The 25,080-nt window shown below is 38.5% G+C and overlaps 1 protein-coding gene across 2 annotated transcripts in view; it reads left to right on the forward strand.

Moving 5' to 3' along the window:
- CDH8 (cadherin 8) overlaps nucleotides 1-25,080 on the forward strand; it is a 137,186-nt gene that overhangs the window by 61,636 nt on the left and 50,470 nt on the right. For both annotated transcript variants that reach the window (XM_071567483.1, XM_071567480.1), the window contains exons 4-7: nucleotides 8,629-8,796; nucleotides 12,624-12,811; nucleotides 15,467-15,720; nucleotides 22,274-22,410. In XM_071567483.1, the coding sequence (XP_071423584.1) occupies nucleotides 8,629-8,796; nucleotides 12,624-12,811; nucleotides 15,467-15,720; nucleotides 22,274-22,410 (747 nt within the window). The remainder of the gene's footprint in view (nucleotides 1-8,628; nucleotides 8,797-12,623; nucleotides 12,812-15,466; nucleotides 15,721-22,273; nucleotides 22,411-25,080) is intronic.

Genomic DNA, 25,080 nt, shown 5'->3' on the forward strand with positions numbered 1-25,080 from the left:
TGTCTGACTTATTTACATTTCACATGAACTTAAATAATGTCACTCCTACACACACCTGCAATGAAGTTACACGAGCAAGGCAAATTACCCCAAGTGCCCTCCTGCACTGGGAAGAACATGGGATTAGTGAGGGACAAACCTGGAAAAGAATGGATTTCAAACACTGCCATCTTCAGTGTGGCCACGTGGTACAAAGCCAAGGCTCAGGTTAGTACAGCTGGGATGAATAGAAAAGTCAGGAGACCTAGAAAGCTGAAGACTCTACTAATAGAACATGGGTATTTCTTTAAGAGTAAATAATCAACCTTTTTTCCTATACCAAGTTTAACTTGCAGTTGGAAGTTCACATGCTTTAACCAGCAGGGCTTTTAAAGATTCAGTGTGTGGCCCTCTCTAGTCCACAGTGGTGAACCCCATGGTTCTGAAATCAGAGCATAAATGAATAGGCTTAGGAGGAATAAAAACTGCATCCAGCAGAAGCCAGGTTTGAATCTATTATTTTAGTTTGCCACCATCTAGACCTTGAAGTGCAGTCCAGCAGAATAAAAACAAGTAAGGAAACAAGTAAGGATAAACAACAGCAGCTTTGCAGTTATAGACATTTCCGTGATATTACAGTCTATTTCTTCTACCTGATTGTTAATGCCCAGTTCATTGGCAATGGTACATGGCTGGTGGCAGCACAAGGTGCACTCAGAATATTGTGTGTAGGACTGAGAAGACCAATCATCATAAAAAAGACTGCTGAGATACTGAGGAAGGTTCAAAGCAGTGTGGCTAAGGTCAGAAGCATATTACTTATAATGAAAGATTGATTGAACTTAATTTGTATAAACTGGATAAGAGGTGATTAAAGAAGGATATGAAATCACTGCACAAATATTTGAGAAGTGTTAATAAGAGGGAGACATGGGAACTGTTTCTGTAATTACTCATGATAAAATGACAAGGTACCATTTCAAACTGAAGAGAGATGGGAACACAGTCCTGGTACAGGAAGGAAAGTAATGAGCTGCTGGGAACAGAACTCACTCATGTTCAACAGAGTCTTTCTAAACAGTTCAGCTGCTAAACTCTTTAGATTTAAACCCTCTTGGGATTAGTGTAGGGAAAGAATTTGTTTGACATGAGTCAGAGTCTGGATTGAACTGCTGCTTTCTGGCTCACTTTGTTGACTCGTGCTGCTGCCATATCCTTGCCAGTACTACAAACTTAAAGGTAAGTCAACTTCTAACTGAAAAAAATGAAGAGAGGCAGGAACTGGGACAGGTAGGTGTTGTTCTGTCTTAGCAAGGGATGTGCAGGAGCTCCTTTTTATGCAATCATGGAATGATAGACTGGTTGGATTGGAAGGGACCTTAGAGATCATGTCATTCCAAGCCCCTGTCAAAGTCGGGACACCCTGCCCTAGAAGGCAGGTCCATGCAGCCAGAGAGCAACATTCCCAAGGCAGCAGAAAGGCATTCTGGAATTTATCCCTGATCGCTGCTGTTACTGCACCCTCAGCTCTGGCCTGATGTGCTTGGGCACCACACTGAAATCAGAGCCTGTTTTCAAAGCAGTGCCATTCCTTTCTTGTCCTTGTGCACTAAACGGACTGTGCAACCCAAGGAGTTGCATTAAGGTGTTTGTACAGAGAGTCTTTGGTGGTTCTGTGAGTTGTCTTGGTGACAGCCCATTAGTAGAGCTGCACTGACACAGAACACAGATCTGAGGATCAGTCCTACCACTCCTGCTTTTAGTTAGAAGCATAAAGGGCAATTATTATGGGTAAAGTACTTAGGATTGGGCCCTTCAGGAGCAGCAAAAGCTGTCTGTTCTGATTAATAAAGGAAATATAAAGTCACTGCAGAGATGTTTGAAAACATTTATGATGGCCAGGAGCTGGTAAAGCTGAGTGGCCTAAGATCAAGGCAGATTGGCATTTGGGAAAAAAGGTAATATCTGCTTCTAGAGTTTATCAAATAATAGGAGTAACAAAAAAGCTGATACCACACATATTTCTTGCATTTCAGAGCAAAACCTCTCTCCTTTTAGAAAGCTGGTGAGGTATTTTGAACTTGACTGTTCTTCATGCTGAGTTAGGGAAACAGGCAACATATCTAAATAATGTTGTGCTTCAAGAGCCTGAATTAGAGTCAGAAATTTGAAATACACAGCTGGAGCTGGAAAGCACCTGAAAAAGAATCCAGGGCTACTTTCTGTAGAGTGTCTAGTGTAATCATAGCTATTAGAGGATCATTACAAGTAAAATCCGAAGGAAACAAGATCATAAATGCAGTGCAAAATGTCTATTTGCTGCATGTTGTTGAGAGGGTGATACTTTCACCACACCAGTGAGATGGTCCCAAGAAAAGGGACAGGCTGTAAGTAGAAATTATAGCTTTTTACCCATGCTATAAAACCCAGAAACAAGTTCACCCGAAATGAAAAATTTGATATTTTAACAGGTGTTATCCTGTCATATCCTGTGTTATACACTTCTAGCAGAATGCACACAGTGAAAGTAGGTGGTGTTATTTCAAATGCAATGGCAAATTTGTAAGGTCTACTTCAAAATGAAAATAACATCAGAAAACTGGTTATAATATGGGCTGAAAAATAAAATGCAATAGATGGCAGGTTACACAAAAAGCAAGAATTAATAGAACTATATTCAAACTTAATCTCACAGTTTAACAAAAACAGCCATCTTCCTCATACAATTTTTAAAAATAAACATTAGAATAAATTATGTACTTTATTAGCTTCTCTGTTAAAAATACAAAAGTGGAACAGAATCACTACAGAGAAAATAGTTGAATATAGTATTCAATTCTCCACCTACTCATTATTTTTACTGGGTCTAATGTCTTTGATTTGAAATATATCTATATCTGGATGTAGTTCAGACAACTCCTGTAATTGATAACTTTTATAGAAAGTTAGACAACTTTGTGGGAGATTGCAGATATTTTTCTTGTCTTGCTAAATTAAAAATCCTAAGGCATTAGAACTAAAACAAGAAATTAGAATAGTTGATAATTCTTATTAAAGAGTTTATTATAAAGGTAATTAGAATTAAAACTATTGGATCACTATTCCTGTATCACATCACCAAAGTACTACATTTTAATATTTTTAATAAGTTTAGTTGAAGTCTACTCCTTTTCTAGGAATTATGCTACAGGTTTTCCATAGCTGTCCAAGTGAGCCTTTTTAAGGACTGTTAAACATCACTGAGGTCAATGTGCTGCACAGGAATACCAAGAATGCTTCTCACGGCTCTCTGAAGAAATTGCAAAATTGATTTTTCAGGAGTTTGGGTCCTAAGTGACTGTTCTATTTAATAAGAATCTCCACCAAGATTTTAGCACGGAAGGAAGATGAAAGCAATTACTTAGCTCTTCCAAAATGAAGTAGGGAAAGTTCCAAAGTGTGCAAGTTGAAGGAGCAGGAAGTCTTCAACAAAACGTGTGAGATGAATGAGATGCTTAAGAAAGGCTTTTCAGGGCCAGATTCCAATTTTGCATAGTGCTTGCTTGGTTTTGTTCCATGTTCTCAATTATTATTACCTTTAGTTTTACAACATTACCATAAAGACTTCCTTAAAGAAGGGAGAAAAAAGTGAAAGCCAGATTCTTGTTTCTTTTGCTTCTCCTCTTTTCTCTCCATGAGCTACAGCCTCTGCCTCATTGCTCCTTTTCCCCTGGTCCTTTTCTGTGTGGGACAGTGTTTGTTCTTCCAAACAGGTTTTTGGAAGCAGTCCACAGGGGTGCATTTTAAGCAGCTCAGGTTGTGAGGCAGATTGTGCAAATTGCTCAGTGTGTGCAGTGAGGGCCATGGCAAAAGTAAAGCCTCTTCTGCAGCTGTTTGATTTGCTGTTGGGCAGTGAGACACCAGGAGCTGTTTAGGAAAAGCAACTCAGCAAAAAAACAACCAACCAACCCAAAAATAGGTACTTCCAATACTGGGGGGTTTCATTCTTTAGATTGCTTCCTGACTTCCTTACCTTCCAAGCTGCTTTCTCTAGCTTGAGGAAGAGGGTCTGAAGCAAGATTCTGGTGCAGGTTTCTGTTTAGTGCCTGTGCTACATGACCATAGAATGTTTTCAGAGGACAAGGTTTGTGTAACATTTTAGGGTTCAGAGAGACAAAGCCTTGACTTAGATATTATGGAGGGAAGGGACCTCTAGTGAAAATTGAGTGCCCTTGCCCTCAAATAGGTCAACTTTATCCCTTCCCACTCTTGACAATGATTGAGTGGTAGGTTGTTAAAAACTTATGGGAATGGGATTACTACAAATTCCACAGTCAGCCCCTTCTGTCAGTACTTGCCTTCTCCTTTAGAAAGTATTCCCCTCGTGTTTAACTGAAATCTCTCTTGGTGCAGTTGAAATAGCCTTTTGTGGTATATGTTTTAGGCTCAACATGTCTTCTCTTATCCCCAGTGGAAAAGGAGAGTAGTTCCCAGTATTTTTTACATATTTGGCTGTAAAGTCTTTCCTCCTTTCCCTGACCATATAAATCAATGCTTTTCAAAACTGGGCACACCAGCCCAGCTGCAGCCTTAGCTGTATGAGTGAACTGGAAGGATTATCCCACAGTTCTTCCATAAAACATACTAACTAATATACCAGGAAATGTGTGAGCATTTTTATCAGCACTCAGCCCATTTTGACCCTACTTTCTCTTCTGTCTTGTGAGTCATCTGCTCTATTGTAAACGGGAAGTTAATTGTTTCCCCATGCAAAATGCTTTTTACTTGCCAACTGGAGTTGCATCCTGCTATTTCAGACTATCCAAATTGTGGAAATTGTTTTGAACTTTTCTTCCTGTACTTGCAATGACTCCCAACTTTGTGCTATCTGAAAAGCTTGATAAGTTCTTCTTGTCTTCCATCATTCAGGAAATATTGAATGATGCTAGAAGCAGAACAAACCCCATGAACCATGTCGTCCATCTCCCCACTTTGACAGTAAGCCATTGATAACTGTTCTGAATATAATCTTCCAACAAGCATCTACCTGCCTTACATTAGTTTATGGTAATTCCCTTGCTTTTAAACTGCTCCTGTTTGGCACATACCATTTCCATCCATCATTGCATGCTGCAAGTGATTATGTTTTTATTCTCCATTTGTTTCTGGGTTGAATGGAGGCAGAGCAGGTTGAATGCTCAGTGAGTCAATGTTCTGTGTGCTGGATGTGTGTTAGGATTTGCTGAGCCTGAATTGTGTGCTAAAAATAAGCAGAAGGTTTCAGTCCTTCCTGTGAGCCCATCCTGAGAGCTGGGGCATAAAGCAAAGGAATAAATAAATATCCTTGAGATCCCCCGTGCAGAACTCAGGCTGTATTTGTCTTGATCACAATAGGTGAGGATGGAGCTTTTGGGTGTTTATTAATTTGCCTTCTAAAAGGTATCAACACTTCTCCTTTGCTGACCTCAATTCTATAGATTCTGAATGTAGAAATGTTGGTGGTAACAATCAGCCTGTGTAATTTGAAGGGATTTGATGTTTAAAAACCTTCAGTTCCTCTTAGAGTAATTTAAACAATAAACTGCTTTTTAGCTTTTTATTGTGTTTGAAATTGAAACTTGACTTTGTCTTTGACTCAGCTTCTGGCAAATGGTTTATGGTCTGAGATGCAGATATGGAAATAACAGCTTGTGTTAGTGATACAGAAAAAGATATGGAAAAAGAAACTCCCAAATTTTTATGCCTTAAAAGTCAGAAATTAGAATTTTTATTTAGGCACTTTTAAAGGTATTTAATCTTATATCTTTCAAACCACAGGCAGGGGCTAGACTGTTCCATACATTAAGAAACAAATTAAAATACATGTCTAGGAAAAATCATCACTTTAGGGAAATAATTGACTTGTCTCAGTGGAAACTGCAGTATACAAAATATGGCATCTTATACAAGTCATCTGTAGGCTAGACTTTACTATGTAAATTAGGTTAAAGAACCCAAACAAACAGAAACTCTGCCTAAAAAATAATAATGGAGAAAAAATAGGAGGCTTAATACAAACCCCACTGAAATAAGGTCTATTGATCTTTGGATCAGCTCTATTATGGAAAAAAAATGAATGTGGACAAAATTCTGATACCTTAAGTTTGCATTAACCTGCTTTTTATGAGCCATCTCATTTATAACAGTGGACTTATTTGCTGAGTGCATCATTATTATTCCTAAAGAGTTATTCCAGTCAGTCCGAACTGGTCACAACTGTCAAATGCTTTGAGAAATAAGTATCACTTACTCTCCTTACCCAGACTGCCATGGAGGAAATGACCCTACTATTTACTGACTGTGTTTTGCACCTATAAAATTTGAGAGATGTTTATTGTTATCTTCTGGGATTTACTCTTCTACTGTTTCCATTCAGGAAACTCAACACAAGCATATTCTTCAACGTGTTGCAGAATAACTTGTTCCCTCCTAACTTATCTTTACCTGCAGAGCTGTTGGCCTTGTGGCTTCAAACCCCACTTGTCCTGCTCTAGAATGAAAAGTCACTAACTGTGCACCCACCTGGACACGTCCCTTTGTCACCTGCTCCAAGTGACCCTGCCTTGTCAGGAGGGTTGGACTGGATCATCTCCAGGGGTCCCATCCAACCTCAGCTATCCTGTGGTTCTGAGTTCCCTGGGAACATGAGATTCCTCTGCCTTGGCTGTTGCAGACATGAGACAGAGGTTTCATTTTCATCCAAAATGTGTAAGGCAACAACCAAAAATATTTTATAGAAATAACGTACAAAAGGGTAGGTGGCAAGAGTGCTCTTGTTTTATGTTTGGGGGTTTATGGAGCAGGAATATTGCTGTATTCTAAATGCCTTACACCCCCTTGCTCTTAGGGTAGTCCTGTACTCAGCCACAAAAAGAAGGTCTGATCACAATCTTAGTGTTACAATATTAAAAATAAATGGATAATTAATAAATGTGAGCATTTACTTTAGAATTGATCAATGTTAGAATTTGCTAAAAGGCATTTCTATTAATGCTAAAGACCAGGATAATTTCTTTACTCTACATGAATACATAATCTTAGCATTTCAGCCAGTGTCATTTCTAAGAAGCTTTTTTAATAGAAACTGTGCCAACACAAAAGAGTAAAAGCTGCACAAGGTCTCCACAGCTATGCCAGTCCCAACAGAGAACTCAAACCAAACAGATTTATAGCAAGTATTGATTGACATCTAAAAACTCCTGACAATACTTAACAAAGAATGGATATAAAAAGCCAACTTAGAGCATGAGAGCTAATGAAATCACACCCAGTAACAGGTTTGTGTGAGCAGGGTGGGAACTGTTCCAGCTCAGGCTGTGGAGATGCTGAAGGGCTTGGAGCAGCTCTGTGCCCAGGACAGGCTGAGGGAGCTGGGGCTGGGCAGCCTCCAGAGCAGACCCTGAGAGTGACGTCCCCATGGCTGGCAGTGCCTGCAGGGAGGGGGCAGAGCACAGACCAGGCTCTGCTTGGGGGCCCAGCAATGGCACAAGAGGAACTGATGCCCAGAACTTCTTTGCTGTGCAGGGACCCAGCACTGAACAGGCTGCCCAGAGAAGGGGTGGAGTCTCCTCCCTGGGGATATTCCAGGCCCCTCTGGACACAATTCTGTCCCTTGTGCTCTGGGATGGCCCTGCTGGAGCAGGGAGGTGGCACCAGATGCCCCATTTTGGGCCCTTCCAGCCTGATCCATCCTGGAATTCTGGGATACTCAATATGCAAATATTAACAAATACTCAGTACAGTATAGAATTCTTGTCTTCTTTTGCTAACGAATTCCAAAAGTTTGATGAGTTACTGTCAATGTGTACCCAGACAAATATATTGTTTTGGGGTTTTTTAATAAAATTTTTAAAATGCATTAAAAGGGAAAAAGTCCTTATTTCAATTTAACATCTAGAATTGTATGCCTTAGGTTTAAAGAGACTTCTTTAGTCCATTATGATCTTATTATTACAGTGGCCAGTACTAAACTGACATTAATACTATTTAAATTTACTACTCAACATTTAATATTATGCTTTCCATATGTATTGGGGCTATAAAAGCACATCACAGGTGGAAAGGTTTTGGAAAGAAAAAGTGTCTTTATTGTTTCTCCTGAAAGTTGTCCATGAAATCTATAGGAATTTGCTGTGGATCTGGCCTTGGATTTAATCCTATTGTCCATTGCTGATGTTTCCTGCTCTCTCACTGATATTTTAATGTTTGATATACAACATGTCATTTTACTTGTCTACTTTTAAAATATTTTAATGACCTGACAGATGAGGTTAACTGTTTACAGGTTCAGTTTGCCATGTGTTTGTCTTGTTTGGGAATTCTATGGGGAAACTGGATTTCTGGGGGTGGCACGACAGCAAACAAGAAGTTTGTCAGGGATAAAATTTAAAAAATAATGTGTATCACAGCTATGATTAAGTCTTGGGGTTTGAACATTGGTTTCATTGCACTTCTAGTTAAATGAAGGTAGGTGGCCTCTGTTTTATGAAAATCTCCAATTCACCTTCATCCTTCGTAGCAGAAACAGACCTTGAGCAGTTTTTTGTATAGCAGTATTTACATATACCCATAAAACCATCTGCAAACTGGATTTGGGTCTGTACCTGACTGTTTCCCCCCCTGTTATTGTAGCTATAATTAAAACAGCTCTTCCCAACATGGACAGAGAAGCCAAAGAAGAATACTTTGTGGTCATCCAGGCAAAGGACATGGGAGGACATATGGGTGGACTCTCTGGAACTACAACGGTGACAATCACGCTCACGGATGTTAATGACAATCCTCCCAAGTTTGCACAGAGTAAGTGCCACTATGTATGTGATCTCCAACATGAGAAATTATTATAGTTTTGGGTTTAGGCTGGGTTTTTTTGTTTTGTTTTTTAATCAAGGTGGGTTTTTTGTTATTTAATCCATATATTGCCTGGATTTGTAATGTAATTTTAAAAAAATGTAGCTGTTACTAGAGAAAGTTTAATAGTCTTCTGCCTGATTAAGAGCTTAGGAAAGAGGGAGTTATGTCCACAACTGTGCACACACCTTCTGTGTTACCCCTTTTATATCCACACAAAAGGGCTTTGGGGACTTTTAAAAATAAATAGATTTACTTTCAGTGCAGTTTCTACACCATTTGTTGCTTCCATCTCATGCACACAAGTGACACCACCAGTAAAAGACATATATAACAGATAAAAGAAATAAAGGTTTGACTAATTAGGTAATAGTGAAGAAAACAAAGAGGATAAGTCTGAGTCTAGATAATTATTGATCTTTAATTCAAAATCCATATTTGCTAGTGTGGTTTCAGTGGGTATCTTGCTGAGCTAGGTTAAAATGATTTGGAATCCTGCTGAGATTCTCTGCAAGCTTTGTAGGCTATTTCCAAGATGAAGACAGAAAAAAGGAGAGAGATGAGCATATAGACTGGTTCAATTTTATTTGAACAGGTGCAATCTAATACCCTATTAACATTTATCATTTTATCCAGCTTGTTCTGGAAAATTAAAGTTATAAGGTATTAAGAGTCTTTTTTTTGAGTTTGCATCTAAACTTCATATTATTTTTGCCTCATTAGAAGTAAGTTTTTTCTAACATGGTACTCATGGACCCAGTTTAATTCTTTTCTACATGCGCATGACTTGAAGTCCACTTTTTGCCCTATTCTGAGAACACAGAGTAAAATGGGTTTGTCCTGGCACTCAGCATGTGATAAATACTCTTTTGTAGTCTAGAAAATGCACATACAGATGGAGCAAGGGAAAAATCTAAAATAAGTAAGCAGCGGCAAAAACCGACTTGCACAATATATATTTTATTACCTCATCTTAGTGGTTTTGAACAGATAAGCACTCTGCACAATAAAAGGTTTTCTCTCATAAAGTAGGAAATGCATAAATTTTTTACTTAGTGTCCCATTGCATTGCTTGTCCCTGTGTGTCAGTGTTTTCCCACAATTTCCCTAATAATGCAAACTTGTCTAGATGAAGTGTATCACCAGAATGCAGAGGGATGTCTCCTTTATACCTGCACTGTGCTGTAGCTCTGACTGAGTGACTGCAGACCTCCCTTTGCCAGCTCTCCTGGCCTTTATGTTTGTGTCACTGCTGACTGCCACATGACAAAAGGCTGACCCCAAAACCAGCAGCACAACTGATACAAGCTGGTGCATCTGGGAGAGGTCTCAGCAGGGAGCACAGGGAGATGGAGAGGCCCTTTGCCTGTGCTGTTGGCTCCCATCTGCTCTCCTGCAGCCTGGGAATGGTGACACACTGACTGGGAGCACCAGGAATATTGCAGCACTATCCCTGGAATGTATTTTCCCCTAGATTAGTTTCCTCCAACAACAAGCAAGGTGCTTTCTTTGGAGCTGTTACAGTCGGTGCATTCCAGTGTAGGTTTCAAACTTCCATCAAGGAGTAGCCACCCTGGTATAACACTGACCATTAGGCAGATTCAGCAGGAAAAACCCCTGGGTATTATGTATATATTGCATTTAATTATGAGTAATATTATAACTAGATGTTATTACAAATGCTGCCTTTTAAACCCCAGCATTCTGAGCTTGCTGCCCAGCACTGCAGAGGAGCCACACTCTGGCCTTAGACAAGAGCTGATCAAGTCTGACATTTTTTTATACTGTTGAAGCACAGCCTGCATTTGCCTGGAAAGGAAAATAAGAAAGGATCAAACTTACAATAAGCCTAAGCAGAATGAAATCGAAATTCATAAGATGTAATACATGCTGCTTGCACAATAAATGGTAATGAGCTCGGGAAGCAGCGTGTTTTATCGGGTTATTGTTTCCAGGCAGGACAGAAATGTATATTTATGGTTTGATTTCAGAGTGTTAGCCTCTCGGGTTTGAGAAATGAAAAAGATGAACTTTCACTACTTCTGTGATCTCTTTGAATTCATTTTAGTGGCATTTTATAAGTCGCCAAAGTTTTTAACCTGGCAGTTTACCACGGAATTGTAATGAGAAGAACCGCGCGCTGCTGTGAGAGCAGGGGGCTTTCACAGGGGCAGAATGTGGCTTTTTGCTCAGCTCTGCACTGTGACAGCACAACTCAGAACTCTGGAGAGGAATTTGTGTAAAAGAGTCAGCTGCATCATTATATATATATATATATATATATATACATATATATATGTATATGTGTATATATATATATATATATTTATACACAATATTTTGTAAACTGTCTTAATAAATCCAAGAGGAAAATTTCAACTTAAAAATGCAATCAGCTGCTCCTGGAGATTGGAATCACAACGTGTGGACAGCAGTATAAATGATGAATACATAATTCAGTCTCCTGAGGCACTTCATTGCTTTGGCTGCTCATTGTTTGTGAGCCGTTATGGATATTCTGGGCAATCTCGATGATCCTCAAATTACCACTAATAATTTAGCCCAGAAATGTTAAAAACAAATCACTTTGGGGCAGACTCTGTGTGTAGCTAATATGTGGATTTGTGAATTCCTCCCAGTTACCTTCCTATTTTCATCTCTTGCTACTGCAATCAGTCTAAAACATGGAAAGCAACAACTCCAGGACATTGTACTTGAAAAACCATTACCTGCATATACCAGGAAAAAAATCCAGGTTCTCTTAGAACAACAGGGAGGACAGAGAAGAATAAGGCCAGAACCCTTAATGGCTTTTTCTGTCATTGAATTTTTTGCCTATTTTAGCACTGCATTTGATTAGATCATGTATTAACTGTAGCTTCAATGAATGCAACTTATGAAGAAGTAAAAAGACAGGGACTCCAGGGAGAATTCTGGATGTAAAACATGCATGTGTCTTTTGGGGTTTAGAGCACTGTTAGGAACAGGGAGATAAAATAGTAAAGTGGGTGGTTTGAGTTTTGTCTTATTAAAACTCCTATGTAAAATATTTAAATAGATTTTTGACACTTTTTAGGTTAAAAGGCTTGAAGGAAGTGTTACAAAAAATAAAATGCAGACAATTTGAATGGCATTTTCCAGTGGATATCAGTCTAACTCTACAACCAAATAGTAGTTACAGTAATTATTGCTATGAAAAGTTATTGCTGCCAATAAGACATAAATTTTGGGAGTTTCCTTGAATGTTTCTCAATTAGTTCTTTACTACAAATGGGAGGTGGAGGGGCTTAAACAAGACTCAAATTAAATTTTAAAAAGTAGTAAATATATGAAGTTATATAAATATTTACACATTACTTTTTTTGAAGCATTAGATCAGGTTTCTGCAGGCTAAAGCCAAAGTTTTGTGGTTGAATCCTAACTCCATGTAAATAAAATGTCTCTAAATAAAATGGTAAGTTCAATAGTGTCTGCAGGAGAGAACTTCATGTGTTTCCAATGTTGAAAGTAGCTTGATATTTGTGTTTGCCAACACAAAACATCCCTGCAAGGAAGATGCACGAATGAAAAGAATGAAAATAACATTCACATGCAGTAAACTGAATATTCCTGTGTAAGGAACAGGTTTTGCTGCTTTCAAGAAATAACTGGTGTAAATGTGGGTTGGATCAGTTGGGCATCTGAAGAGTTTGTGTTGGGGAAGTATAAACATTGAAGAGCACACAAGGGACACTGGAACCAGGTGTAATGTTTAGTCTTTTCCTCTTATTTGTAAGGTCTGTATCACTTCTCAGTAATGGAAGATGTTGCTCTTGGTGAACCAATAGGAAGGGTGAAAGCAAATGACCTGGATATTGGAGAAAATGCTAAATCATCCTATGATATTATTGAAGGAGATGGAATGGATATATTTGAAATAACTACAGATGCCCAAACTCAGGACGGCATTATTAGAGTGAGAAAGGTAAATCATATCTCTATTAAAAAAAAAATGTTTATTGTACATACAACTACCCAGCCAGGGATTCTTTTCTCTATGGGTGAGGTGTTAAGGCAGTAAAATGATGAAAAAGGGGTGTATTGGCCATGTCCCTCAACATTTTCATGTAGGTGACAACTGGGGAGACATCCATGGATGCTGGGAATGTGTTCACCTTATCTGGGCTTCCATGGGGTCAGATCATACAGGTTGGTTCCAAAGGAGAAAAACAGATTACATTTGGCTTTGGTGATGGTGTGAACTTCCATCAAATCTTGGCGAGTTTTCATCAAATACCTTTTCTCAATTATTTCATTTTCTGTATAGCTCTCATGAGAAAATTAAGTCATGGGGAATTAATTAAATTGCCTGATGTGTGAGAGGCTTAGTTTTCCTCTTTTTCTCATGTTGAACTCTCATCACTCAAGGAATTGGGATTTCAGTGAACCTTATCAAGGAGATCAGTAGTTTCACATGAGAAGTGCCAAATTTGGGACCTAAAGAAAACTATGTTAACTTTTCTATGTTTGCACAGTCTTGATGTGTGTAAAGGGAGGTATTTGCATGTGCACAACAGAAGCACCACCCAAATATGTACAGAATTATGGGGAAAGAGCATATCTTGAACCAAACTTGTCCAGTAAAGCCAGTGAACGATTAATTGCAGATTGAGTTGTCATTATGTTCTGGGGAAGGATAAAAAAGCTGTTTCTCATGCTGTATTCCAAAAAAAGATATGAATATAACTCATAGCACTGGCAGAGAGGGTTTTAACTATATACAGAGAGCACTCTAAATTAATCTTTGCTTTTAAAAAAATAAAACTAAACAAAACCAAAGTCATGACATTCCAGTCAAAAAGGAGAATCCAGTGAGCACAGGTAATTAATACTCAACTTGTACCTGTAATTAAAGAGGTTAGGCAGATTACCCATCAAAACATTGTAGTTTCTGTTTCTCAGTGAGTAGGTCAGCACTGTAGATTTATAATAGACTGATGTATATTTATCTAAATTTAACTTTGTTCTTCTAAAGAGAAAATTATGATACACATCCCAGATCTTCCTTACTGTTATTTATTGTGTGCTGTGGCCTCGTTTGTAAGCTGAGGCAATTAGCCTTTTGCCCCAGTTCCCTTGGCTTTATTCCATAAGTGAGTCTCCAACATAATGTTGTTTCATATATTCATTTTGACAGCAATAATAATTTTGGTTCTACTACAGCAGATGATGTATGGAGGGTAATGTTCACCAACAGATTTTCTTCAGCATAAATTCATGGGCTGTAAGACAATGCTGAGTAGATTTTCAATGTGATACTCTGATTAAGCCCAACTAAACGTGTTGGGGTGCTGTCATTTCTGTAAAGCACATGAAAAGCAATGGAAAAAGTGCTACAGGAGCAACGATTGGCAAGTTGTGAAATGCTGATTTATAAATCACCATTCATAATTACAAAAGCTTCTAATTTAAGAGCTGCTAAAGAAGCAAGTTTTCCTCATGTTTACTAGAATTTGTGAGAGAGAGCAAATCCCATTAGAGCTTAATTCATACCTGAAAAAAAAAGTCAACAAAATTTTAAAATATACATATTGAGGGTTTTGACAGACTTCCTGAAGATTCCTGTTTGTGCTCTTGCTGGTATTTGCATTGCAGATTCAGAGTGTCTATGTCCTCTTCTTTTTATCCCTGGGACATTATAATGCAAATCTTAATATCTTTCCAATGCTTGGCAATTTACATCTTTGGAATTTGAATCGTTGTGAGACACAAGAGAGTTATATAGTGAATATACTGATGTGCTTCAAGACACAAACTTGAATCTCCTGTAATGAAAAAGTCTAACACTCAAAAGTGTCACAGATTTGGGGTTTATTTGGTATTTCATTCCTTTAAATCCACTGTGTTTTCATCTTTTGTGCTTTAATATGGAACTGTAAAATAGTAAAAAGAGTGGTCACATGGCAGGTGTATTGATGGAATAAAGTAATTGGTTTTGTGTTTCAGTTTCTGGGGAAAAAAGAAAAAAAAAGATACAGTAGTAGGAATTTCTACAATTTTAAGAAAGTCCTGAGAGATGTCTACCTCATTTAGCCCTATAAACTGAAATACAGAGGTACCTGAAGTGCAATAACATTGAAGTAGTTTCTTATATGATTAGCTCTACATTTTTCCACATAATGCCTCTCATGTCCAACAAATAATAATTGCTAGCTCCCTGCATTTCTCACCTTGTTCTAAAAGTAATAAAATATTTATTATTTGTGGAGCTAGCATAATTTTTTTTCTTATCTCCAACCACCAAAGCACTATCAAGTGCATTATTACTATGCAAGTCATGAATTTGTAGTATTTATCTGATATGTAATTGTAATGGTATAATTAATGAGGGAGAATATTTCAGTAAATTCCTTGTGAAAAGCAAGGAAACAGTCTTGTTTTCTCTGAGGCTGATAAATAAACAGATATCAATATGTGCCTAGAAAATCTGCAGGTTGGGTTTCTGGGAGTGGGAAGGGATTGCATTAAAACTCACTGAATGTGCTTAAATGCACATAACTTCCATCCATCAGCATTATAGTCACTTGTTCTTTTTCTGTGGCCATTAGTAAAAGACATTTATCTTTGTCATTCTTAACAGCCGCTGGACTTTGAGACCAAAAAATCCTATACTCTGAAGGTGGAAGCAGCCAACACCCACATCGATCCTCGCTTCATCAGCGGAGGCCCCTTCAAGGATACAGCGACGGTAAAGATCGTAGTGGAGGATGCTGATGAGCCACCAGTCTTTTCCTCACCTACTTACCTTCTGGAAGTGCATGAAAATGCTGCTCTTAACTCTGTGCTTGGCCAGGTGACGGCCCATGACCCCGATGTGTCTTCCAGCCCTATCAGGTAGTGCTGCTTTAAAGTGTTCTTTGGAAACTCTACTGGCAGAGTCCCAAGTCCTCACTCACTGTGGGACACCGTTCTCGTGCCGTTGTGTTTCTCTGGAAATACTCGTGTAGGATTGGGTTTATGATGTAAGATTTATCACTTCAGATCATTGTCAAAATCCAGAAAATGCTCCTTGCCACAAGAGGAGTCTTATGAAACAGAGGAATGCAATGAAAATAAGACATGTGAGGATTTCTTATGAGAAGTATGAGGTCGGATGGGGTTGAATCATCAGTGTGAATCTCTGCAGTGAATTTAAATAATCCAGCAGTGTCTGCACTAACAATAGAGTTTGTGCCATGCAGTTGTAAGACTGTCAAAACATATTTTGCATTCCTTTGTCCAAACTCATCCCTGCTTTACAGATTGAAATTCAGAGGTCATTATGCCCAATACGATTTTCGAATCTTCAGTTTGCAATATTTTCCCATTTTGATCTAATTTGAACACAATCTGTTGCTTCAGTTTCATCAGTTCAGTGTTTTCTGTCTCATTTGGTGAGCATAAATTCTCTCCTCCCCCTGTGCAGCATCCTCATGAGGAGCAGCTCCAACCTCTGCAACCAAGGACAGGACCCTGGAATGGCTGGACCTATATCTGGGCAGGGTTAGGTTGGGTATCAGGAAAAGGCTCTTCCCCCAGAGGGTGATGGGCACTGAACAGGCTCCCCAGGGCAGTGGGCACAGCCCCAAGGCTGCCAGAGCTCCAGAAGCATTTGGGCAATGTTCTGAGGGACAGAGTGGGATTGTTGGGGTGTCTGTGCAGGGCCAGGAAGTGGACTGGATGATCCTTCTGGGTCCCTTCCAGCTCAGGATATTCTGTGATTCTCATTTCTAAATCAGACTTTCAAAACTAGATAAACAGAGCATTGACTGTCATGGATTTCTAAACAACAGTAACATGGGGTGGTCAGAGTTTGGCCTGTCACAATTGGAGCAGTGACTCCATCCCTTATTTTGTTACTGCTGACCACTGGTGTCTGTGTAAAGGCCTTGCACTGCTGGTGCAAAGGCAGGGGCCTCTGAATGGTGTGTGAAACCACACACAGGGACAGCAAGTTGGCTTTCTTCTTTTCTTCAAGCTCAAGAGTAATTCCTCTTTCAGGTTCATCTTCATCCCTTCCCTCTCCCCTGCTCTGCATTGCTTTTGGTTCCATCCTGGGCTCCTCAACCTCTTCATCCTGTCCCATTTTTGTCTCATCTCACCCCTGCTTCGGTTTTACTTTGGCTGATTTTTGCCCTGGAATCCTTTCTTTGTCCTGCCCCAAAGGCCTAATAATTTTGACCAGCTACCTATGTCCTAAATAGAAGCCCCTTTATTCTGTCCAAGCCCAAATAAAGGGGACTGAGTAAAAGATTTACTTCCTTTCCATTTGTTCATAATTTTATAAATCAAGAGACTTTCAAACTTTTAAAAGCAAAACTATTTTGTGTGTGCAAACTGAGTTGGAATGTTATTACTCATCAAGTCATATAGAAACACTTGGCTTAAATGACACAGAGGTGGCCAAAATTCCTTACATTTAAACAAAAAGATAACTAATTAATATTATTTTTATCTTCTTTTAAATATCTTATGCAGTATATTACAAGATTTTTTTTTCCCACAGTAATGGCTTGATAGCAAATTAAGAAATACACAAAGCTCAATTTCCTCTGCAACATTTTTGCTCTTGTTTGCTCCCCTAATTACTTTGGCTTTGTCTGAGAGAGCTCTGGAAAATCCAAATTATTTTTTTCTCTTTCTTTTAAATTATTTTGCATTAAAGGTATTTTAAGGCAAAAAGGGTGGATTTCAAGTTAGTAATTCTACTATTAAAGGAGGAAAAATATTCATCAGAGAGAAGTGGGGAGCAGAGATGCAATCACTTTTTCTCCAGTTTGGAAGAAAAGAGGAACATTTCAGGTTTTAATAAAACCATGTGGAAGCATTGTTTTCTTTCACTGGAATGTGCATTTCAAGTGTTTATTCTGTTACTGCATCACGTATATTATGCAAATTTTATGTATATGTTCTATGATACTGTTTCAAAAATACTAAACTTTAATTAAAAATTGGAAAAAAGCAGTTAAAACAATCTGTTCTAAAACTGATGGACTGTTTTAGTGTTCAGTGTTGCCTGGCCTTTTTTAATGTATCTTTTTTTCCTTCAAAACGGAATTTTGGGAGGCAACAACCAATTGTATTCCAAGGAAATTACATTTTTCAATAGCTATCTGTTCTATCAATATTTTGGTTAGGCAGAGCTTTTGTGTATATTTGTTATGAAAACCCAGGCAGCACAAACAAAAATGAATCACCTCGTGTGCTCCCAATACCACGTCTGATTTACATTAGTCTGATACACCAAGACTCTTTAAATTCAGAGTATTGCTGTGCTATAAAAATGAAACAAAACTTGGATATCTCTGAATGTGGGAATAGTCTGATAATTGAGTCATGGGACAAAACATGAAAGAATCCAGAAAAATATTGTTATAAACAACTGCCTTGAATGAAACTTGTCTTATGGTACAGTGGAAGGTGTCCCTGCCCAGGGCATGAGCTTGAAACAGGGCAACTTTTAAGATCCTTTCCAACACAGACCATTCTGTGTTTCTGATTTTCTGGGGTGTTTTTTCAAGAAAAAGAAAGTCTATTCATCCTCATTTCTGTGTAGTACACCAGTACTTTGGTTTTTATAATTGCTTAGAAGAGGTGGGACACTGTCTGATCTTGGCATCACTTGACCTAAGGCAGGAAACCTCTCAGAGGTTTCCAAGCAGTTCTGTAGATGGAACTGTTGGGGCTGTCCTGTGCAGAGACAGGAGTTGGAATTCGATGATCCATGTGGATCAGGATATTCTGTGATATTTTTCCTAACCTGTTGCTTTTAAAACAAGCACCAAAATCTCTCTTTTATCCTTAGTTGCCATTCTGCAGTGCATGTTGCTTCAGGGCCTCCTAATTTTTAAGGCTGATGGTGAAAAGGACTTAGAAATTTGGTTAATAATTATAAAAGTGGTCTTACTGTAGCCTAGTCATTTCAGAAGCATGTGTTGGTGGCACATCTGGAGCACATGGCTCTCTCTTGGGAAAGGACCCACTGGGTGTGGAGCTTTCCTGCAGCTGGTGTGGGGAGGGTGGTACATTCCAGGTACAGCATTAGGATCATTCTGTTGGCACAAAACTGTTGACTCCAGTAGCACTTATTTCATGTTTCTGCTGTTATTTTCTAACTATGGTCTATTTATCTGCAGTAAATTATCTTGGATAAAGCACGATCCAAGCTCATAGGAAAGAGCATGAGTAATAATCTTCCTATACTGCACTGGCCCCCCTATAAATCAGTGTTCTTCAGTGTCTCTCTGTGGAGGGATAAGCTTTGCTGGAGCAGGTTTGTCCCATTCAAACCAGCAGAGTTTTCATCTTTGGCAGCAGTAGATGATTTTCTTAATTCCCAGCAGGCCTTAAAAACCTACGTACAATATTTTGTGCCTCCCCAATGGTACAGCTGTTTATCTGCACTAAGTAGGATGCCTGATCTGCCTGGCTTTAATAAACAATGGGGATTTTCCACTGCTGGGGTATCAGTGCTGGTCTCAGGAGGGGCAGCAATAAAGGTTTTCTGCTCATATTTACATTGGTGCAAATAAAGAGCAGATCAAATCGAGTCATAACAGCAACAGGAGCAGGACTGAGAATAATGTTAAGTTTTCTGTTAAACCACTGTGGGGTTGTTCCAATAATTGCCATAGCAGACTCATAAACTAACCCAAGCTTCCCAATAACCTGTGCTGGGTTGATGGCAATTTCAAAAGATATTATTTCCCAAGATATTCTTTTCTCATTTTTAGAAAAATATATTTTATGTATGTTTTATGGATCTGACAATGCATTCCCATTAAGAAGAGTTACAATACCATTACCATGAAAAGGAAACTGCAAATGAACATTTAGTTTTCCTGGGTTTAAGACACTGAAAATTTAATATTTAGATTTTGCACCAAATAGTTATCAAATAAAACCAGGAGAGGGTTTTACCTCTGTTGTCTTTCAAAGACATGTAACTTATGTTAAAAATGTTGCCTTGTGAGTGCTGGCATTGTGTTGTGAGCAGACACTGTTGGAATGAGATGAAATGCAATATAATAAACTCACAAATGTGTCACTCCCTGGTTTATAACTTCAAAACCTGTACAGTAGAAAGACTGTGAATGGACTTTGAAAGAAGGATTGATCCTTAGAGGAAAACTGTGTCTTCTCTCAATGGAATTTATGTCAAGCCCAGGTCTACTCAACATTAAATAGCATACAAGCATTTCATATTTTATTGTGTTTGTGGACTGTAAAAATTTCATAAATGTTTGATATCAGCAGGGTTCTTTCAGCATCTTACATAAAAATCTAGAACTAAAAGGTAATCTTAAATGATGACTTTTTAAAAAAAAAGTTGATTGCTGCCTTTTCTATATTTTGTTGAGTGAAATCTTAAACCTGGGAAAGGTATTTTTTACTAACTTCACTAGTACTAGAACTTTACTTCTAATACCTTAATTGGAACTAGGGAGACATCAAAATAAGGTTAAGATCCATTTTCAAAAGTGATTGCCTGAAGTTAGGCACCTACAGCTTTATTCTTCCACGCAAGTGACCTGATTTTCAGAAATGCTGAGTTAAGTACAATTCCCATTAAACCATTGAGCACTGAGTATGTGGAGCTCACTGGAAAATTCAGTTTACTTAAATGTCCAAATACAGATGCATGTGCCAAGGTTTAGGCACAGGTATTTGGAATTTTACTTCATTTTTATCTGGTACTCTTCTTACCGAACTAGTCATTTTAACTGAGTGATACTAGTTCTTCTCAGAGTTTAAAACCAGAACAAATACTCAACAAATCCCATTTCCTAGTTAAACTGGGGATTTCACTCTTAGGTTGTTAAGGACTTTACCAATGTGATCATACTAACCTTGATCTTTAGCAGTACAGTCTTCAACACGGAGATTTTGATACATTTTCATAATTTAGAGCTGGGTTTTTGAAAGTGAGCTGTATCTTACAGATTGCATTGCAAAGGCAATCTAATTTCAATGAAAATATCTGACACTGACATAAAAAAAAAAAATGAACACGACAATCCTAAGCTTTGAAATCAGATCCTAATGGTCTGTCTATTAAAATCAGTTGTGTTAGGCTGGAATGAGTCTGAGTTCATTGGAATATGTTTACTGTAGAGTATAAAGGAACCACCAAATCAGATTTTAAAAAAAAAAAATTGCTTATGATAAGGCATAAACCAAAATGGAATAGCTGATTTTTGGATAACTGTGCCATTGTCCCTGCAGCAAAATATGCTCTTGTTCTTTTATCAGTGAATTTGAACAGCGTTCATGCAAAAGCAGAAATGTGATGAGAAACCGACAGTCTTGAGTCACTTTTCTGACCACTCTCTAATGTAATCCAGCCTGATACCATATCCTAACTCACTCTATTATGCCTTGATACAATGCAGAACAGATGTAAAACCTGTCAGTGCATGCTGTTAGGTTCTGTAATTCACAGACACAAAGGCTTGAAAGGCTTTTATATAAATCCACAATCAGGATTCAGTAAAATCCCTTGAAGTCAATTTTTGTTGAACCGTATCAATAGTTGATCACTAAACTTTCTCCTTCCCTACCTCTCCTGTCAAGAAATTGAAGGCTCAATTTTGTGATTTAGTTTCTTTTTGCAAGTAATTCATTAATAAAATAACTCTGTGAAAGTGAACAAACATAAAAGCTTTCCTGGAGATGCAGTTCTGAGCTTTAAATCATCATCCTGCTTAATGAACCATTGGGCCAACCTACCCCTGCTCTGTCCCATGTCAGCTGCCTCTGTCTGGGCTGCAGAATTCACCTGGACATGCACATTTGCAAGCTGTGACCACCTGTCAAATGCAGCTTGTTTTGTTAAAGATCACTGATGTCAATCCATAACAGTTTGCAGTGTTTTACAGGGAGGTGGGGATTCACTAACTGCCTGCTGCCCGTGGAGCTGCTTGAACCATAACCAGCTAATGTGCTTGGGGAACAGTTCATGCTTCATTAATCTGAAATATATTGGTAAAATAATATTATTCTGCTTTTTTTTAGAATAACCATGAAGCCCACCATTTTTGTGTGCTTAATACATTACTGCTGGAATTATCATCATTTACTGTGGAATGCCATAGAAACTGTCTAATAAATGTGATGGATTGTGTAATTAACTCTTGATCAGCACCGTTTTTCCAAGATTGTTCCCAGTGAACCTGAGGGCATTTTATGACCTTCACACTGGGTATACAGCTAATTACTCCTTGGGCAATAATTATTACATTTTTTTACTCTCAGTTTGTCATTTTGTCTTATAAATTATGATGCTATTGAGCTTCTCAATCCATTTGGCTCTGAAGCTGCAGCTCTCAGAGGGCTCCCTGCATTGGCTGGTGACTGTATGGATGACATCAACTTCATGAAGTCGATTGCAGGGGTGTCTGTTTTGCAGGTTCTCCATTGATCGGCACACTGACCTTGAGAGGCAGTTCAACATTAATGCAGAAGATGGGAAAATAACTTTGGCAACACCCCTGGACAGAGAAACGAGTATGTGGCACAACATCACTATTGTAGCTACCGAAACTAGTAAGTATTTGTGTGCACTGGCTGTTGGTTCTGTTGGGCTCAGCATCCATTTTAACAGGATGTGCAGTGAAAACTATGTAATTCAGTAAAATAAAGTATATTGGGTGTTTACATTACAACATTTTGGAAAGAAAACTTCTTCGAGTTCCATTTCTTTTGGTTTTCAAAACTGCCTTTTTTTTTTTTTTTGCAGTCAATATGGTAGTGGAGATTTTGAAGAGCTAGATGAGTACTTATGTACAGGGTATATAGGGTAAATGTTAAAAAAATGGTTTGGAAAGCTCAAACCAAAGCTTTATAATTAGTCAGTTATATTAAAAGAGAGAAAAAATTAAAGCTTTGTTGTAGAAGTCAATTGTGGCCTCAACCAGACATTCTTAATGCTGAGTGCTATTATGTTCCAGTGTCATAAATGATTAAGCACGGGGGTGATGTTGCATGGGAGTGACCCTGTTTGGATACCTATGGATGAGTTTCCTCACACACAGCAATACACAGGACCCTGAGTTGTTCAGGCACCCAAAGCCACTGCAAGGGCTCTGCACACCTGGGGAGTGCTGCCCTGCCTGGGGACAGGGCAATTCCTGATTATTTGGACCTGCAAGGGCTGCTGACAGGATCACATGAGACAGGAGAATTTATTATTAATATTAGCTCTGTGTTCTAATCTATGAATGTGACATAAGCACATTGCAGCAAACGAACAGGTTGGGCACATCAGTCTCTCATCCTGTGGTGTCACCTGAACTGCAACACAAAATCAGGTTTCTGCTGATGTGTCTGTTCTGCAATCAGTGTACAGGCATAACTCCCATTTGTGCACACACACTTGACACATCATTGGGAGAATATATGTCTTCAGAGCCTGATGATCAGTGCTGCTCATGTAGAAAATAGAGTGGTGTGAATGTTTCCTTTTCCCCTGAGTGTCTTTTTTGAAGGATGTAGTATTTTGATACAGAATGTTTAATGCTGGTTCATAGAACTGTAGCTATGAGCACAATAAATTGGGAGATAAAATATGCTTCTTTGGCCCATTCTTGTTGACTAATATTTTTTCTGTGATACTTGCTTTCAAAACCAAACGTTATAGGAATCCATGACATAGAACCAAAATGGCACATCTAAGTAGAAAAGTAGGTCTGGGTGTAAACTGAGCTCTAAACTTACACCCTTTGAAACCTGTATTCCTACAAGCCACCTCCATTGCCAGTAGTGCAAACAGTGCCCTGTTAATTCCAATTACATCTTGCAGGCAAACACTACATTGATAAATTAGCAGGAATACTTTCTGCTAGCAGGAAAGCCAAGCCAAAACAGGGAACCAAACCACATGGAGGAAAAGAGGAAGGTCCGGTTTCATTACACTTTTTCCCAGTTTAATATCTAACCAATTAAGAATTTCAATGTTTTAAAAAGGGAAATATATAAAATTCTCATACCAATTATCTCAGATCATGAGGTTTACCAATGCCATGTAAAGTAGAATTATTAGTTTGTGATCCAAAGTGTTCAGGAATTGGAATAGTAAGATGTAAAGTGAAGTCATTTCACATTTTGTTTCCTCCATAAAGTCCAAAAAAGAAGATCAAAAGGATAATTTTGCAAGAAACTCCTCCAATTAATTTTTATATCTCCCTTAAAAGTGTGTGTTACAAGAAGTGTGCTTTACTGAGCCACACCAGAATGAATTCTGTTACATCTTCAGGTTTTTAAAACATAATTATACTCAAGACTTTTGTAAGAAATCAGCCTCATCATTAGGCTTTGTGGGAGCCTCAGCATCTCTTGCTATTGTAAAATTGCCTCTTATCAGACTGGTTATGAAAATAATAATGTCAATCTTGTTCTAAGCATTTGTGTTCCTGCTGATGGCTTACTTTTGCATTCCTAATATAATTATTTGACATTTACATAAAACAAGGGCTTAATTTCATAGACTACTATTTTTGCTTATTTAAGTGAAGTTATTTTTAAGCTCCTCATGCAGAAATTAAATTTGTTCCTAGAACTGTCAAGCAGGGTAAAATGGGCATTTTTATTTATTTTTTTTTCCAAGACAGTAATAAGCAGAATCTCTTCTGTAAAATAACAGAAATCTGTTGGAGGCAGACACAAGTAGCAAATGCAAATACAAAGTGTGTCATTACGATGCTTTCACTGACAGTCGTATTAATGGACTGCTGATCTCTCCCATAACAATCAATATGCTCAAAAATAAATTGTTCAAGTGGGAACATTTCCCTTTCCTGAGCCTGCTGCTTGCCAGGGCTCTCCTCTCTCTGTGCAGGGCAATGACCACACCATTTCACTGCCATTAAACTTCAGAAGCCATGATACTGCTTTTTAATTCTTGATTCCCATGATAGATTCTAAATATACCCTGATTTAGTCACACTTTTGTGGATAAACACCAAGATTGCTGAGCCAGAACAAACCTGGGCTGGCAGTGAGTGGGGCTGTGGGAGCCAGGCGGGACCTGGCAGGCACTGGAGCCACTGGGAAGGGGCCCCGGTGCCAGCAGTGCCAGGTTGGGGGTGGGACTGTGACTGCCAGAGGGGCTCCTGCATGGTCAGACTGGGAAGTTTCCTTACCAGTTGCATGCCTACAAGAGCTAATTCTTCAAATATTTCATCCACCTGAATCTTTTTGTGGTTACTAAAGGTGAAA

Source organism: Pithys albifrons, chromosome 12 (genome assembly GCF_047495875.1).
Source record: "Pithys albifrons albifrons isolate INPA30051 chromosome 12, PitAlb_v1, whole genome shotgun sequence".
In the NCBI taxonomy this organism is placed as follows: domain Eukaryota; kingdom Metazoa; phylum Chordata; class Aves; order Passeriformes; family Thamnophilidae; genus Pithys; species Pithys albifrons.